The sequence below is a fragment of the Budorcas taxicolor genome, chromosome 9 (genome assembly GCF_023091745.1).
Source record: "Budorcas taxicolor isolate Tak-1 chromosome 9, Takin1.1, whole genome shotgun sequence".
Classification (NCBI taxonomy): Eukaryota; Metazoa; Chordata; class Mammalia; order Artiodactyla; family Bovidae; genus Budorcas; species Budorcas taxicolor.
Genome location: NC_068918.1, coordinates 52,766,345 through 52,785,317, shown reverse-complemented (window position 1 = coordinate 52,785,317; position 18,973 = coordinate 52,766,345). Strand labels below are relative to the sequence as shown.

Here is an 18,973-nt window from a genome sequence, read left to right as displayed (position 1 = left end):
CCATCTCCTGGAGTTTGCCCAGTGTGATGCACTGGAGAAGGGAATGGCAAGCCACTTCTGTATTCCTGCCTTGAGAACCCCATGAACAGCATGAAAAGGCAAAAAAGATAGGACACTGAAAGATGAACTCCCCAGGTCAGTAAGTGCCCAATATGCTACAGGAGATCAGTGGAGAAATAACCCCAGAAAGAATGAAGAGACGGAGCTAAAGTAAAAACAACACCTAGTCGTGGATGTGACTGGTGATGAAGTAAACTCCAACGCTATAAGAGCAATATTGCATAGGAACTTGGAATGCTAGGTCCATGAAACAAGGAAAATTGAAAGTGGTCAAACAGGAGATGGCAAGAGTGAACATAGACATTTTAGGAATCAGTGAACCAAAATGGACTGGAATGGGTGAATCTAACTCAGATGACCATTATGTCTACTACTGTGGGCAAGAATCCCTTAGAAGAAATGGAATAGCCATCATAGTCAACAAGAGTCCAAACTGCAGTACTTGGATCCAATTTCAAAAGTGACAGAATGGTCTCTGTTTGTTTCCAAGGCAAACCATTCAATATCACATTATGCCCCAACCAGTAATCCTGAAGAAGCTGAAGTTGAATGGTTCTATGAAGATCTACAAGACCTTCTAGAACTAACACCCAAAAAAGATGTCCTTTGCATTATCGGGGACTGGAATGCAAAAGTAGGAAGTCAAGAGATACCTGGAGTAATGGGCAAATTTGGCCTTGGAGTACAAAACGAAGGTCAAAAGCTAACAAGAGTTTTGCCAAGAGAACGCACTGGTCATAGCAAACACCCTCTTCCAACAACACAAGAGAAGACTCTGCACCTAGACATCACCAGATGGTTGATATTGGAATCAGACTTATTATATTCTTCGCAGCCAGAGATGGAGAAGCTCTATACAGTCTGCAAAAACAAGACCGGGAGCTGACTGTGGCTCAGATCATGAACTCCTTATTGCCAAATTCAGACTGAGATTGAAGAAAGTGGGGAAAACCACTAGCCCATTCAGGTATGACCTAAATCAAATCCCTTACAAACATACAGTGGAAGTGACAAATAGACAAAGGGATTAGATCTCATAGACAGAGTGCCTGAAGAACTATGGATGGAGATTTGTGACACTGTACAGGATGCAGTGATCAAGACCATCCCCAAGAAAAAGAAATGCAAAAAGGCAAAATGGTTGTCTGAGGAGGCCTTACAAGTAGCTGAGAAAAGAAGAGGAGCTAAAGGCAAAGGAGAAAAGGAAAGATATACCCATTTGAATGCAGGGTTCCAAAGAATAGAAAGGAGAGATAAGTAAGCCTTCCTGACTGATCAATGTAAAAAAATAGAGGGAAACAATAGAATGGGAAAGACTAGAGATCTCTTCAAGAAAATCAGAGATACCAAGGGAACATTTCATGCAAAGATGGGCACAAAAAAGGATAGAAACGGTATGGGCCTAACAGAAGCAGAAAATATTAAGAAGAGGTGGCAACAATACACAGAAGAACTATACAAAAAAGATCTTCGTGACCCAGATAACCATGATGGTGTGATCACTCACCTAGAGTCAGACATCCTGGAATGTGAACTCAAGTGAGCTTACGAAGCATCACTATGAACAAAGCTAGTGGAGGTGATGGAATTCCAGTTGAGCTGTTTCAAATCCTGAAAAATAATGCTGTGGAAGTGCTGCACTCAATATGCCAGCAAATTTGGAAAACTCAGCAGTGGCCACAGGACTGGAAAAGGTCAGTTTTCATTCCAATCTCAAAGAAAGGCAATGCTAAAGAATGCTCAAACTACTGCACAATTGCACTCATCTCACATGCTAGTAAAGTAATGCTTAATATTCTCCAAGCCAGGCTTCAACAGTACATGAATCGTGAACTTCCAGATGTTCAAGCTGGTTTTAGAAAAGGCAGAGGAACCAGAGATCAAATTGCCAATATCCATTGGATCATTGAAACAGCAAGAGTTCCAGAAAAACATCTATTTCTGTTTTATTGACTATGCCAAAGCCTTTGACTGTGTGGATCACAACAAACTGTAGAAAATTCTTCAAGAATTGAGAATACCAGACCACTTTATCTGCCTCCTGAGAAATCTGTATGCAGATCAAGAAGCAAAAGTTAGAACCAGTCATGGAACAACAGACTGGATCCAAATTGGGAAAGGAGTATGTCAAGGCTATATATTGTCATCCTGCTTATTTAACTTATAAGCAGAGTATATCATGCAAAAAGCTAGGCTGGATGAAGCACAAGCTGGAATCAAGATTGTTGGGAGAAATACCAATAACTTCAGATACGCAGATGACACCACCCTTATGGTGAAGGAGAAAAGGCGTTGAACGCAAAGGAGAACTAAAGAGCCTCTTGATGAAAGTGAAAGAGGAGAGTGAAAAAGTTGGCTTAAAACTCAACATTCAGAAAACTAAGATCATGGCATCTGGTCCCATCACTTCATGGCAAACAGATGGGGAAACAGTGGAAACAGTGACAGACTTTCTTTGTTTGGGCTCCAAGATAACTGCAGACGGTGACTGCAGCCATGAAATTAAAAGATTCTTGTTCCTTGGAAGAAAAGTTATGACCAACCTAGACAGTATATTAAAAAGCAGAGACATTACTTTGCCAACAAAGGCCTATTTAGTAAAAGTTATGATTTTTCCAGGATTCATGTATGGATCTGAGTTGGACCTTAAAGAAAGCTGAGCGCCAAAGAATTGATGCTTCTGAACTGTGATGTTGGAGAAGACTCTTGAGAGTCCCTTGGACTGCAAGGAGATCCAGTCCATCCTAAAAGAAATCAGTTCTGAATATTCATTGGAAGAACTGATATTGAAGCTGAAACTCCAATACTTTGGCCACCTGATGCCAAGAACTGACTTATTGGAAAAGACCCTGATGGCATGAAAGATTGAAGGTAGGAGGAGAAAGGGACAATAGAGGATGAGATGCTTGGAAGGCATCACCGATTCGATGGACATGAGTTTGAGTAAGCTCCGGAGTTGCTGATGGACAGGGAAGCCTGGCATGCTGCAGTCCATGGGGTCGCAAAGTTTCGGACATGACCGAGTGACTGAACTGACTGAAGTCCATTGCATCAGTAAGGTGATTCCTCTTTAGTAAAATTTCCATTTTACTAATGAGGAATTTGAGGCACAGAAATAAAGAATATGCTCAAAGCACAGTTAATAAGATTTAAGCCCAGGCACCCTGGGTCTAGAATCTGTGCTCCAAACTATGCTATACAAATAATAAGGTTATTTTGCTCACTTTAAGTCACTGACATTGTTGTACTCAAGTGTTTGCACTCTCCAGAATACAGACAACCTTTGTAATCCTAGCTTTTGACAATGACTACATTTTTTGATTGTAGATTATTTAAACCCACAATAATTTTAAAGCAATGCAATAGCTTTCTGATGAAAATCTGTATTGTATGTCAATACAATGTATACTGCTAAGATGCACACAAGTTATTTTAGGCCATGATAAATCAACATTAACTTAATATGCTCAAATTTTCAGAAATGATACTACAAGAAGTGAAAATACCAAATGTCTGCAAAAAGAAAAAAATCATTGCAGACATTTTCAAAGATTGGTATTTATATTATACCTGTCAAGACATTCCATTCCATACTTAACTTTGTAGAAATATATAGGAGCAGAACAAAGAAAAGAAATTAGCTTGCCTTATGATATTTAAATATTTTAGTCCACTTCACTAGTCACATGTTATGATTCTTATGATTCAGAGACATGGCTACATTCCTCTCAAACTATTACAGGTATATTCCCCCATAATGCTCTCTGACATATCGCATCTAACATAAGCATTAGATACAAACTCATTTACTTTGTGAAAACTGCTATCATCCATAACATTCTCTCCATGGGAAAAAAAAGGATATTACTCCAGCTAACTGAATAATACATATTTAATATAATATTTATCACTTTATAGTTCATATTAAATACTCCATTTTTGAAAACTGACACTCATGTTACATATATAAATTATGTACCTACATCAATGTAAGCTGCTTAATTCTATAAGAAAAATCATCTTAAATGCTAATATTTCGGTATGTTTTAAAGAGGTACTAGAATAAGAGATAATTCATTTTTTCTTATAAGAAGACATTGCAGATAGGTAAAATTAAAAATATACATATATTAAAACATACTAAGAATAGAAGCAAATGACAAACTACTAAATTATACTTTGTCATATTCAATTGCAATAGACAAATAAAGGAAAAAATTAATATCATTTTTAATACTTAGAAAAATGGTCATTCCACATGTAGCCTCATATAGCTTTTAAGTGCTGCTAAGAACTGCAATCTTAGAAAGCCAAACAAAATGACTGGCATGTGTTTCAAAACTCAATGAAACAATCAACAAAATCACAGAAAGGTTTATACTTAACTAAATATTATAGAGATTTAAGTAAAATAGAGGATTTAGCAATGAAGCAATTTCACAAATTTCACTTTATCTTTGAAGTCTTATTTCCAAAGAACCGTATTCATTTGTGTCTTTTAAGGGAAAAAAAAGATGCATGCAGACTTAATTCTTCAGCCACAGCTATTTAGAAGAGAGATGGTATTCTCCAAGGCACTTCCAGAAAGACATACGAACATCATCTTGCATGACTGCTGATTTGGAGGTTCTAAAGTGAACTGGCAACCCAGAATACCTGTACACCCAACACTTCATCAGGAAGAATAAGTCTTGAGCTTACTACTCAGCAATATTTATCCAAAGACAGCGTTATTTTATATATATGAGGGGAGGTAGAATGTGTTTGGGGGCAGTTTCCAGAAAATATTAATAATATTTAGTCATCTTATTAGTAGTTAAGTGTTACAATAACAATGTTGTAGTGAGAATACTGGTTAATAATTAATAAATGGTTAATTGATATTAATATCAATGCATAGCTAAGTATTGATAAATAGTAAACTAAAGATTATTCTTCCTGACAGATATCCAGCATATAGATATCCTAGATTATGAATATTATTTCTTTTATCTAATCTTCTACATTATTCTATAGAATATATATATTCTATCCAATTCTATCTTTGGATTAAACCAGATCAATAGAGAGTAAAATACCTAAACAACACTATTTGAGGTCCCAGATTGTTGTTCTGGCTAAACAGTACTTTGTTATTAAGTCACAAACTCTCCTTTAAGGACATAAAATATTAACTACTCTATGTTTTAAAAACTGATATACAACTTAATAAACTCTCTCTTTTTAGTTAGGATTCATCACCCTACACAGTATCATTATTTGAAAACGTATAATCTCTTAAGAGACTTAATCTTCTGGAATCTGCAGTCACATAACTCATTGTCTACCCTTCATTCTATTAGCTACAAAAAACCAATCCTGTGGTTTACCTTTGGCAAATAAAAAGTGCATGCATTTCATGGCATGCACTGGTACATTTTTAAGCTTTCTGCCAATCTTATCATATATACTTTCTCTTTAGGATTTCCTTGATTAAACATTTCTTGTTTTGTTATTATGCATTTACTTACATAAGATGCCATAAAAAATTGTGGAACAGGTAAAATAAAACAAGGCTTTGGAAAAACAATGAAAATATTTATTAATGCTAAAGCATGTTTCTTTTTTTTTATTCTAAAGTAGCAACCAATGATGGAGAAGGAAATGGCAACCCACTCCAGTATTCCTGCCTGGGAAACCCCATAGACAGAGGAGCCTGGGGTCGCAAAAGAGTCAGACATGACTTGGTAACTAACAACAACAACAACCAACCAATGAAGTCATGTATGAAGATTAACCAATACATGAAATTAACACTTAACAGACATTATGAAAAATTTTAATGAAATTCTACAATTAAAACTCTACCCCAATAAAGTATAAATAAGTTTTTGCTATGCAAATGCAAACATGAAGCAGTTCCCTTCAAAGGAAAAATGGCTTGTTTTAAAACGTTCAATAATAATAATAATATCTTACATTTATAATTCACTTGACTAGATTATTTTCAAGTAAAATCTATTTTCATTTTTATATTTTAATGAAGTTTATTGTGTTAATATTAGAAATAACTTTTTTTAAGACTAAAATTGGTCAATTTTAAAGGATGCTACAAAATATGAGCTGTAACATATCAAAGAAATAATCTGGGAAAATGAGACAGATTTATAGTATACATATATAAAGTATTCTGGGAAAGTATTTTACTTTATTTTGAAGGAATATGTAAAATACCAGATAAACAGTGAAGCTTTATATAATATAAACATTTATGTGGACATCTGTTTTCATAACTTCTGGGTAAGTACCTAGGAATAGTAAAAGTATTATTACATATAGAAATGATGGGGAATCAAACATGCATACTTACCCTTCTCCTCCCATTCTTGTTATTTTTAGGCGAAAATCCACAGAATTCAGACTGGGAGGCTTCCATTTCAAAATATCATCACATCGACCAGGTTTGTATTTCTAAAGTGATGACAATGAGGATAATAGTTAATAAGAAGCTAAAGATTATACATCTGATATACTAAATATAATAACAATTACTTTTTATTAAGCAAAATCACATCTTCTTTTACTATAATCTTTGTTATTGTCAACTGATGAGTAAAGTTAGATATCGGCACTCATGAGTTAGATGGGAAGAGCCCCTGGAGAAGGGCATGGCAATCCACTCTAGTATTCTTGCCTGGAGAATTCCATGGACAGAGGAGCTTGGCGGGCTAAAGTCCATAGGGTCACAAAGAGTAAAGCGACTTAGCATGCACACACACTATTCGTTAGATAGCCAACATCTTACGGATAGCCTTTCTCTCTTCCCTGCCAAAACACATAGATACTTGTTCGTGAAAGTTTTGAAAAATAATGACACATATATACTTGTTTGTGAAAGTTTCGAAAAATAATAAAACCTGTTACTCCCTACAATTCACTACAACTTAAAGGAAGTTTGGTCATTTAAAAATAATTCTGCCTATTTAGTTCTTTGGACCACTTTTTGATTGGGTTGTTCATTTTTCTGGTATTGAGCCTCATGAGCTGTTTGTATATCTCAGAGATTAATTCTTTGTCAGTTGTTTCATTTGCTATTATTTTCTTCCATTCTGAAGGCTGCCTTTTTTACCTTGCTTACAGTTTCCTTCATTGTGCGAAAGTTTTTACACTTAATTAGGTCCCACTTGTTTATTTTTGTGTTTATTTCCATTACTCTGGCAGGTGGGTCATAGAGGATCTTGCTGTAATTTATGTCAGAGTGTTCTGCCTATGTTTTCCTCCAAGAGTTTTATAGTTTCTAGTCTTACATTTAGATCTTTAATCTATATGAGTTTACTTTTGTGCATGGTGTTAGAAAGTGTTCTAGTTTCATTTTTTTACATGTGGTTGACCAGTTTCCCCAGCACCACTTGTGAAAGAGGTTGTCTTTTCTCCATTGTATATTTTTGCCTACTTTGTCAAAGATAAGGTGTCCATAGGTACATGGATTTATCTCTGGGCTATTTTGTTTCATTGATCTATATTTCTGTCTCTGTGCCAGTACCATACTTCCTTGATGACTGTAGTTTTGTAGTATAGTCTGAAGTCAGGTAGGTTGATTCCTCCAGTTCCATTCTTCTTTCTTAAGATTGTTTTGGCTAGTCAAGGTTTGTGGGGTTCCCATACAAATTGTGAAATTATTTGTTCTAGCTCTGTGAAAAATACCTTTGGTAGCTTGATAGGGATTGCACTGAATCTATAGATGGCTTCAGGCAGTATACTCATTTTCACTACATTGATTCTTCCAATCCATGAAGATGGTATATTTCTCCATTTATTTGTGTCATCTTTCATTTCTTTCATCAGTGTTTTATAGTTTTCTATATATAGGTCTTTTGTTTCTTTAGGTAGATTTATTCCTAAGTATTTTATTCTTTTCATTGCAATAGTGAATGGGATTGCTTTCTCTGTTTTTTCATTGTTAGTGTATAGGAATGCAAGGGATTTCTGTGTATTAATTTTATATCCTGCAACTTTACTATACTCATCGACTAACTAGTAATTTTCTGGTGGTATCCTTAGGGTTATGCCCATCTCTTTAAGAATTTTCCACAGTTTATTGTGATCCACGCAGTCAAAGGCTTTGGCATAGTCAATAAAGCAGAAGTAGATGTTTTTTTGGAACTCTCTTCCTTTTTCCATGATCCAGCGGATGTTGGCAATTTGATCTCTGGTTCCTCTGCCTTTTCTAAAATCAGCTTGAACATCTGGAAGTTCATGGTTCATGTACTGCTGAAGCCTGACTTGGAGACTTTTGAGCATTACTTTGCTAGCGTGTGAGAGTGCAATTGTGCAGTAGTTTGAGCATTCTTTGGCATTGCTTCTTTGAGATTGGAATGAAAACTGACCTTTTCCAGTCCTGTGGCCACTGCTGAGTTTTCCAAATTTGCTGGCATATTGAGTGCAGCACTTTCACAGCATCATCTTTCAGGATTTGAAACAGCTCAACTGGAATTCCATCACCTCCACTAGCTTTGTTCGTAGTGATGCTTTCTAAGGCACACTTGACTTCACATTCCAGAATGTCTGGCTCTAGGTGAGTGATCACACCATTGTGATTATCTGGGTCGTGAAGATCATTTTTGTACAGTTCTTTTGTGTATTCTTGCCACCTCTTCTCAATATCTTCTGCTTCTGTTAGGTCCATATCATTTCTGTCCTTTATCAAGCCCATCTTTGCATGAAATGTTCCCTTGGTATCTCTAATTTTCTTGAAGAGATCTCTAGTCTTCCCATTCTGTTGTTTCCCTCTACTTCTTTGCATTAATCGCTGAGGAAGGCTTTCTTCTCTCTCCTTGCTGTTCTTTGGAACTCTGCATTCAGATGCTTGTATCTTTCCCTTTCTCCTTTGCTTTTCACTTCTCTTTTCACACCTATTTGCAAGGCCTCCTCAGACAGCCATTTTGCTTTTTTGCATTTCTTTTCCATGGGGATGGTCTTGATCCCTGTCTCCTGTACGTCATGAACCTCTGTCCATAGTTCATCAGGCACTCTGTCTATCAGATCTAGTCCCTTAAATCTATTTCTCACTTCCACTGTATAATCATAAGGGATTTGATTTAGCTGTAACATACGAGAGATCAATTTCCTCTGCATCTACTGCAAACTAGGTATTGCTGGTCTTTTTAATTCTAAAATTTTCATTCTAAAGTATGTCTCATAATTCTGGTTTGCATTTCTCTAATGACAAAAGATGCTGAAGATCTTTTAAGTTGCTTATTGGCTGCTATCTGTGTATCTTCTTTGGTGAGATACCTGTTCAAAATTTTACCCTTATTTTTACTGGGTTATCTCCTTATAATGGACCTGTAAGAGTTGTTTATATTATATATTCTGGATAAACAGCCTTGTTTGGATAGATGTTCTGCAAATATTTTCTACCAGTTTTTGTCTTGTCTTTTCATTTTCTTAACAAAATATATTTCTTTTGAATATATTTTAATGAACTCAAAATCACCTATTTTTTTCCAGCTTTACTGAGGTATGATTGAGAAATACAAAATTTAAGGTCTATAACATGGTGTTCTGATATATGTATACACTGTGAAATGATTACCACAATCAAGCTAATAAACATATCCATCATCTCACAGTTACTTTTTTGTGTGTAACCATTCAAGATTTATTCCCTTAGGAAATTCCAAGTATATTTTATTGTTAACCACAGGTACCATGCTATATATTAGGTCTCCAGAACTTACTCATCTTATAACTGAAAGTTTCTACCCTTTGATTAATATCTCCATTCGTCCCCTACCCACCGCTTCTGGTAACCACCATTCCACACTCTGACTTGACTTTTTTTTTTGTTTTAAAGATTCCATATATAGTGAGACCTTATTTCACTTAGCATAATGTACTCCAGGTTCATCCATGTTGTCACAACTGGCTGAAGTTCTTCTTTCTTAAGGTTGAATAATATTCCATTGTACATGTATACCATTATTTTCTTTACTCATTCATCCTCTGACAGACAAGTTATTTCCACATCTTGGCTACTGTGAATATTGCTGCAGTAAAGATGGAAATGCAAGTACCTCTTCAGGATGTTGATTTTCTTTCTTTTGAATACATATCCAAAGGCAGGACTGCTAAATGACATGGCAGCTCTATTACTAATTTTTTGAGGAAACTCCATGCTATTTTTCATAAGAGCTATATCAATTTACATTTCTACCTACAGTGCAGAAAGGTTCCCTTCCTCCACTTTCTCACCAGCATGTTATCTTTTCACTTTTTGATAATGGCCACCCTAACTGGTGTTAGGTAATATACCAGTGTGCTTCTGACTTGCATTTACCTGATGATTAGTGATGCTGAGCATCTTTTCAAATTATCAACTTTAAACTTTTAAAATTTGTGCTTTTTGTGCCCTTTTTAAGGAACCTTTGCTTATCCTAAGGTTACTGAAATTTTCCACTACATTTTCTTACAGAAGTTTCATTGTGTTCTTATTTTTATGATCCATTTGAGGTTAATTTATTTATGTGGTGTGAAGTAAGGGACTGTTCACTATTTGACAGATGGATATCAAAGTGATACAGCACCATTTGTTAAAAGACTATCCTTCCCTCACTGAACTGCCCTGGCATCTTTGCCAAAAAGAAATTGCTTATGGATATAGACGTATTTCGATTCTTGCTAACCTGTTGCATTGATAAGTACGCCTTTCTTCCTGCTTACACCATACTGTCTTGATTTCTATAGCTCTATATTAAGTATTAAAACAAGAGTACACAGGTCCTCAAAGTTTGTTCTTCTTTTTCCAAAGTCTCTTAGCTAATGTAGATTTGTATTTCCACATATATTTTAAAATTACCTGGCCACTCTCAATGAAAATAACTTTATTAGGATTTTAAGCAAGAATACAGTGAATCAACAGGTCAGTTAAGGGGGAAGAATCTTAACAATACTGAATCTTTCGATTCACAAACACTGCCAATCTCTTTAGTTATGACTTCTAAATTTCTCTCAGTAGTGTTTTGTAGTTTTTGGTATACAGGTCTTGCACAATTTTTGTTAAATTTATTCCTTTTAAAGTAATATTTTGGTGGCATTGTCAATACAAAAGATCAGTTGTTTCTATACAACAGCAGTGAACAAAAGAAGGAAACTAAGAAATCAATTCCATTTACATCAAAACAAAAAACAAAGAAAAAAAAACCAACAAAACCTAGGACAAGTCAACATGGCAGCATTATTCAAAACTGCCAAAAGGTGGAAACAACCTAGGTTTCCATCAACATTAAAACAGACAAAGTACACTATATACATACAATGGAATATCACTCAGTAACAAAATAAGAAAGAATTTCTGATACATGCTACAAAATGAATGAACCTCAAAAACTACGCTAAGTGAATAAGCCAGACACAAAAGGACAGAAATTGCATGATTCTACCTACATGAAATATCCAGACAAAGGACTGAGTGAATACCACAGGAGAGCTAGCAGGCAGCAGACCAGCCCATTCCCCACCAGAGGCAGGGAGGCAACAGCCAGAGCAGGAGGGCGAGGGTAAAACTCGGCCCCAGAGACAACATCCTCTACCAAACTGTGAGCAGGCTCCCAGTTGCTAACCAAGTCTTCCTGGGATCCTGGACGGTTGACATCCGCCAGGAGGTTCACAACCAGAAATCAGCTCCCCAGAGGAGACACAGGGCACACCTGAGACAGTGTTCCCGCTGCACACCCAGGAAACCAAGCAGCTGGGACCAGGCAGGTGATAAGACACATTGCACCTGGGGAGAGTGCACTCGCCAAACACCTGGTTGCCTAAGCTGCTCCGACCTGGGAAGGGCACAACATGCAGGCCCAACCGCCTCTGCCTTTGTGGAGTACCTGAGAACCTGAACCTGAGCAGCTTAGACCTGGGAAGTGTACTCAACCCAGGGCCCGCTTTAGAGAGTTCCCCTGCAGAGCAACCTGGAGCCTGATCAGTACAGACCGGGAAAGCACACACGCCGTGAGCAGGGGACAAACCCAGTGTGGCCCAGACACTGCGAGCACTCCCCACACATGCCAGTGATATTTGTTTGCAGTGTTCCTCCCTCCCCACAGCACAACTGAACAAGTGAGCCTAAATAAATGACCACCTTCGCCCCCTTGTGTCAGGGCAGAAGTTAGATACTGAAGAGACTTGCAAACAAAGGAAGCCAAAATAAAGAAGAGGGAATGGCTTCGGAAGTGATAGCTGCAACAGATTAAAGCCCTGTAGTTAGCACTGGCTACATTGGAAGGGACCTATAGACCTTGAGTAGAAGTATAAGCTGGGACAAGGAACTATCTAAAACTGAACTGACCCCACACTGCCCTCAACAGCTCCAGAGAAATTCCTAGATATATTTTATTATCATTTTTAAATTTTTTAAAATTTTTATGTTCTTTATTACTCCTTTAATTTTCATATTTAAAACCTATTACCTTGAAAAAAAAAGACCCTATTTTTAAAGGAAATTTCATATCTTTTTTTATAACTTTTTAGATTTTGTTTTTTAATATTGTATTTTTGAGAGTCTATTCTAGATTTTTAATCTTTGCTTTTTGGTATTTGTTATCAATTCTGTACCTTTAAGACTCCAATCTTCAGTAGCCCTTTTCACTTAGGAGTATGATTACCGGCTTGATTGCTCTCTCCCCTTTTGACTCTCCTTTTTCTCCCCCAGGAATCTCTTTGGGTATTCCGGGCTGTGGAGAACACTTAGGGAACTGATTACAAGTTATATTGGTCTCTTTCCTTTTGACTCCCCTCCTCTCCTCCTGGTCACCTCTATCTCCTTCCTCCCTCTTCTCTTCTCTATGGAACTCCTTGAACCTCTCTGAGTGTTCCAGACTGTGGAGAGCAAATAGGGACTTGATTACTGGCTAGACTGCTCTCTCCCCTTTTGATTCCCCTTCTTCTCACAGTCGCCTCAATCTCCCTCCTCCTTCTCTTCTCCACGTAACTCTGTGAATCTCTCTGGATGTCCCCCACTGTGGAAAATCTTTTCACCATTAACCTAGATGTTTTATCATCAGTGCTGTATGGATGGAGAAGTCTTGAGGCTACTGTAAGAATAAGACTGAAAGCCAGAGGCAGGAGGCTTAAATCCAAAACTTGAGAACAACAGAAAACTCCTGATTCCAGGGAACATTAATCAACAAGAGCTCATCCAAAAGCCTCCATACCTACACTGAAACCGTGCTCCACCCAAGATCCAAAAGGTTTCAGAGCAAGACATACCAAGCTAGTTCTCCAACAATGCAGGAACATAACCCTGAGGACAAAATTACAGGCAGCCAAAAGTCACACCAAATCCATAGACACCTCAAAACTCACTAGTGGACTTTTCATTGCACTCCAGAGCGAAGAGATCCAGCTCCACCCACCAGAACACCGATGCAAGCTTCCCTAACCAGGAAACCTTGACAAGAAACTCATCCACCCCATCCACAGGGAGGAACCTCCACAATAAAGAGGAACCACAAACTTCCAGTATACAGAAAGGCTGCCGGGGGCCAGCGTGAGGAACTCTGCCCATGGCAAATGTCATGAGGAAGGAGGCTTGGCATACGCAAAGGCATGATCAAGCCTCAGGAAACCCCCTGTTCCCGAGCATCTAACCCCAAAACCAGAGTCTGTTTTATGCTCTCACCTATACCTCTGACTTTACGGGGGGCTCTCCCCCATAACCGTTTCTCTCGGAGAAGGAGTAAATGTGCAGCTCCAAGGCAATAAAAATTCCTGCGCGTGACAAGAGTGTCTCAGCTTACAGACTGCTCTGAAGGTTATCTAGCCCGCCAGTATAGGTTCGTCAGGCCACATGTGATTGTTTACAGCCTCCCAACCTGAGAGGCACGAGATGTTTTAGACTTACTAAAGGCAAATTCTTTTGGGGAGTTGGAAATTATTAGTATAGTGGGTTGGTTAGGAATTATATTGGTGAAGGGTTTTTCATTTGTTGTGTCAATAATTGCTGCTAATTCCCTACCCTGGGTGTGACAAGGGTGTCTTAGGCCAAACCTCTCTGCTGACAGACTAGCTTGTGTGACAGGATTATCCATACTCCTGCCACTATGCACATGATTGTTTACTACCTCTTAACCATAAATAGCACAGAGAGTTTTGGAGTATTTTGAGAGTCTTCATTAGCATAGGGCTTTTTCTTCTTGTTGAGTCAATGATTATCGCCAGGCCTCCATATCCTTAGGCACCTGGGAATATATTAACCAATGTATTTGGAATATAGAAATAAAGAATAAAGGAATAAAGGAAATATAGTAGTTTTTGATGTTAGCAATACTAGACTTTTTGAGTTAATGGATTTTCTCTTTTGTAATAGATCACTGTACTTTGTTATAAATCACTGTGTCCTTGCTATGTAAAAATGTAATTTTATCACTATCTTAAGACTAAATAGATCTTAAGGGGAACATTGGTGAAAGGATTTTCATTTGTTGGGCTGATGTTTGCTGCTTAAATCTCCATGCTCCCTGCCCTTATAATGAATATAACCAGCATTTAGGAGAAATAAGTATTAACCTTTAAGCATATAGGAGAAATAAGTATTAACCTTTAAGATTAATCATGTTACCCTTGGGTTAAATAAATTCCTTTCTTGATTGTAACTCACTACACCCTCACCCTATACGAATGTAACTTTATTTGGAGGGTGGTGCCTGCTTTAAGAAAAAACACCCTTGGAAGAAATAAGTTTTTTGGTTATCAGAAAGAAAGGATCATAAAATCCCTAAGACCTTTTTATGTGAAGCACCTGATTTTGATAAAGGTCAGGCCTGCTGACCCCCGCGTGACTCTGTATTCATCCCTATATGTAACAAAAGGTATATAAGCAAACCCAAAAATAAAGAAATCAGATGAGTTTCCGGAAAGACTGATACCCCCATGTCGTTCTTTCTTGCTCCTCGTTTTTCTGGCTGAATTCCCATCTGGAACATGGATGCTATTCCACGTAATCCAAGTTATTGAGCCTTTTTCTCCACTAATCTTCCGAATACACTATCCATTACTAATCTCTCTATATATCTGTAATTAAATATGTATTTTTCCAAGGATGCCGACTCCGTCCCCACCTTCGAATCACCCTGGATCTACCGGGGCTGGACCCTGGCAAAAGGCCACCCCAAACACAGCAATCTACACAAGATGAAAAGGCAGAGAAATATTCAGCAGGTAAAGAAACATGATAAAAGCCCACCAAAGCAAACAAAAGAGGAGGAGATAGAGAGTCTACCTGAAAAAGAATTCAGAATAATGATAGCAAAAATGATCCAAAATCTTGAAAACATTTTGGAATTATAGATAAATAGTCTGGAGACAAGGATTGAGAAGATGCAAGGAAAGTTTAACAAGGACCTAGAAGAAATAAAGAGTCAATCAATAATAAATAATGCAATAAATGAGATCAAAAACACTCTGGAGGGAACCAACAGTAGAATAACTGAAGCAGAAGACAGGATAAGTGAGGTGGAAGACAGAATGGTGGAAATAAATGAAGCAGAGAGGAAATAAGAAAAAGAATCAAAAGAAATGAGGACAACCTCAAAGACCTCTGGGAAATGTTAAATGCCCCAATATTTGAATCATAGGAGTCCCAAAAGAAGAAGACAAAAAGAACGGCCATGAGAAAATATTTGAGGAGGTTAATAGTTGAAAACTTCCCTAAAACGGGGAAGGAAATAGCCACCCAAGTCCAAGAAACCCAGAGAGTCCCAAACAGGATAAACCCAAAGCAAAACACCCCAAGAAACATGTTAATCAAATTAACAAAGATCAAACACAAAGAACAAATATTAAAAGCAGCAAGAGAAAAACAAGTAACCCGCAAAGGGATCCCCATAAGGATAACAGCTGGTCTTTCAATAGAAACTCTTCAGGCCAGAAGGGAATGGCAGGATATACTTAAAGTGATGAAAGAGAAAAACCTACAACCCAGATTACTGTACCCAGCAAGGAGCTCATTCAAATATGAAGGAGAAATCAAAAGCTTTACAGACAAGCAAAAGCTGCAAGAATTCAGCACCACCAAACCAGCTCTACCACAAATGCTAAAGGATCTTCTCTAGACAGGATACACAGAAAAGGTTTATTAACTCGAACCCAAAACAACAAAGTAAATGGCAATGGGATCATTCTTATCAATAATTACCTTAAATGTAAATGGGATGAATGCTCCAACCGAAAGACAAAGACTGGCTGAATGGATACAAAAACAAGACCCCAATATATGCTGTCTACAAGAAACCCACCTCAAAACAAGGAACACATACAGACTGAAACTGAAGGGCTGGAAAAAGATATTCCACCAAACAGAGACCAAAAGAAAGCAGGAGTAGCAATACTCATATCAGATAAAATAGACTTTGAAGTAAAGGCCATGAAAAGAGACAAAGAAGGACACTACATAATGATCAAAGGATCACTCCAAGAAGAAGATATAACAATTATAAATATATATGCACCCAACATAGGAGCACTGCAATATGTAAGGCAAATACTAACAAGTATGAAAGGGGAAATTAACAATAACACAATAATAGTGGGAGACTTTAATACCCCACTCACACCTATGGATAGATCAACTAAAACAGAAAATAAGCAAGGAAACACAAACTTTAAATGATACAATGGACCAGTTAGACCTAGTTGATTATCTATAGGACATTTCACCCTAAAACAAGGAATTTCACCTTTTTCTCAAGTGTACAGGGAGCCTTCCCTAGGACAGATCACATCCTGGACCATAAATCTAGCCTTGGTAAATTCAAAAAATTGAAATCATCTCAAGCATCCTTTCTGATCACAATGTGGTAAGATTAGATGTCAACTACAGGAAAAAAACTATTAAAAATACAAACATATGGAGGCTAAACAACGTACTTCTGAATAACCAATAAATCACAGAAGAAATCAAAAAAGAAATCAAAATATGCATAGAAACGAATGAAAATGAAAACACAACCCCAAACCTATGGAATTCAGTAAAAGTGGTGCTAAGGGGAAGGTTCACAGCAGTACAAGCCTACCTCAAGAAACAGGAGAGAGATCAAATAAATAACCTAACTCTACACGTAAAGCAACTAGAAAAAGAAGAAATGAAGGACCCCAGGGTTAGCAGAAGAAAAGAAATCATAAAAATTAGGGCGGAAATAAATGCAAAAGAAACAAAGGAGACCACAGCCAAAATCAACAAAGCTAAAAGCTGGTTTTTTGAGAAGATAAATAAAATAGACAAATCATTAGCAAGACTCATTAAAAAAAGGCGGGGGAGGAATCAAATGTACAAAATTAGAAATGAAAATGAAGAAATCAGAATAGACAACACAGAAATACAAAGGATCATAAAGACTACTACTATCAGCAGCTTTATGCCAATAAAATGGTCAACTTGGAAGAAATGGACAAATTCTTAGAAAAGTACAACTTTCCAAAACTGAACCAGGAAGAAACAGAAAATCTTAACAGACCCATCACAAGCACAGAAATCGAAACTGTAATCAGAAACCTTCCAACAAACAAAAGCCCAGGACCAGATGGCTTCACAGCTGAATTCTACCAAAAATTTAGAGAAGAGCTAACACCTATCCTACTCAAACTCTTCCAGAAAACTGCAAAGGAAGATAAACTTCCAAATTGATTCTATGAGGGCAACATCACCCTAATACCAAGATCAGACAAAGATGCCACAGAAAAAGAAAACTACAGGCCAATATCACTGATGAACAGAGATGCAAAAAATTCTTAACAAAATTCTAGCAAACAGAATCCAACAAAATATTAAAAAGATCATACATCATGACCAAGTGGGCTTTATCCCAGGGATGCAAGGATTCTTCAATATTCACAAATCAATATGATACAGTAACAAATGTGTATACACTTATTGTAACAATGTGATACATTAACAAATTGAAAGACAAAAGCCATATTATTATCTCAATAGATGCAGAGAAAGCCTTTGACAAAATTCAACATCCATTTATGATAAAAACCCTCCAGAAAGCAGGCATAGAAGGAACATACCTCAACATAATAAAAGCCATATATGATAAACCCGCAGCAAACATTATCCTCAGTGGTGAAAAACTGAAAGCATTTCCTTTAAAGTCAGGAACAAGACAAGGGTGCCCACTCTCACCACCACTATTCAACATAGTTTTGGAAGTTTTAGCCACAGCAATCAGAGAAGAAAAAGAAATAAAAGGAATCCATACCGGAAAAGAAGTAAAACTCACTGTTTGCAGACGACATGATCCTCTACATAGAAAACCCTAAAGACACCACCAGAACACTACTAGAGCTAATCAATGAATATAGTAAAGTTACAGGATATAAAATTAACACACAGAAATCCCTTGCATTCCTATATACTAACAATGAGAAAACAGAAAAAGAAATCAAGGAAACAATTCCATTCACCATTGCAATGAAAAGAATAAAATACTTAGGAGTAAATCTACCTAAAGAAATAAAAGACCTATATATAGAAAACTATAAAACACTGATGAAAAAACTCAAAAATGACACAAACAGATGGACAAATATACCATGTTCATGGACTGGAAGAATCAATATAGTGAAAAGGAGTATGCTACTCAAAGCAATCATTCAATGCAATCCCTATCAAGCTACCAAAGGTATTTTTCAGAAAACTAGAACAAGTAATTTCACAATTTGTATGGAAATACACAAAAACCTCGAATTGCCAAAGCAATCTTGGGAAAGAAGGATGGAAGTGGAGGAATCAACCTGCCTGACTTCAGGCTATACAACAAAGCCACAGTCATCAAGACAGTATGGTACTGGCACAAAGACAGAAATACAGATCAATGGAACAAAATAGAAAGCCCAGAGATAAATCCACTCACCTATGGACACCTTATCTTTGACAAAG

The 18,973-nt window shown here is 37.1% G+C and overlaps 1 protein-coding gene across 2 annotated transcripts in view; it reads right to left on the bottom strand.

Annotated features, from left to right (window-relative positions):
* RNGTT (RNA guanylyltransferase and 5'-phosphatase) overlaps positions 1–18,973 on the bottom strand; it is a 233,538-nt gene that overhangs the window by 76,387 nt on the left and 138,178 nt on the right. For both annotated transcript variants that reach the window (XM_052645721.1, XM_052645722.1), the window contains exon 13: positions 6,410–6,510. In XM_052645721.1, coding sequence (XP_052501681.1) covers positions 6,410–6,510 — 101 coding nt within the window. The remainder of the gene's footprint in view (positions 1–6,409; positions 6,511–18,973) is intronic.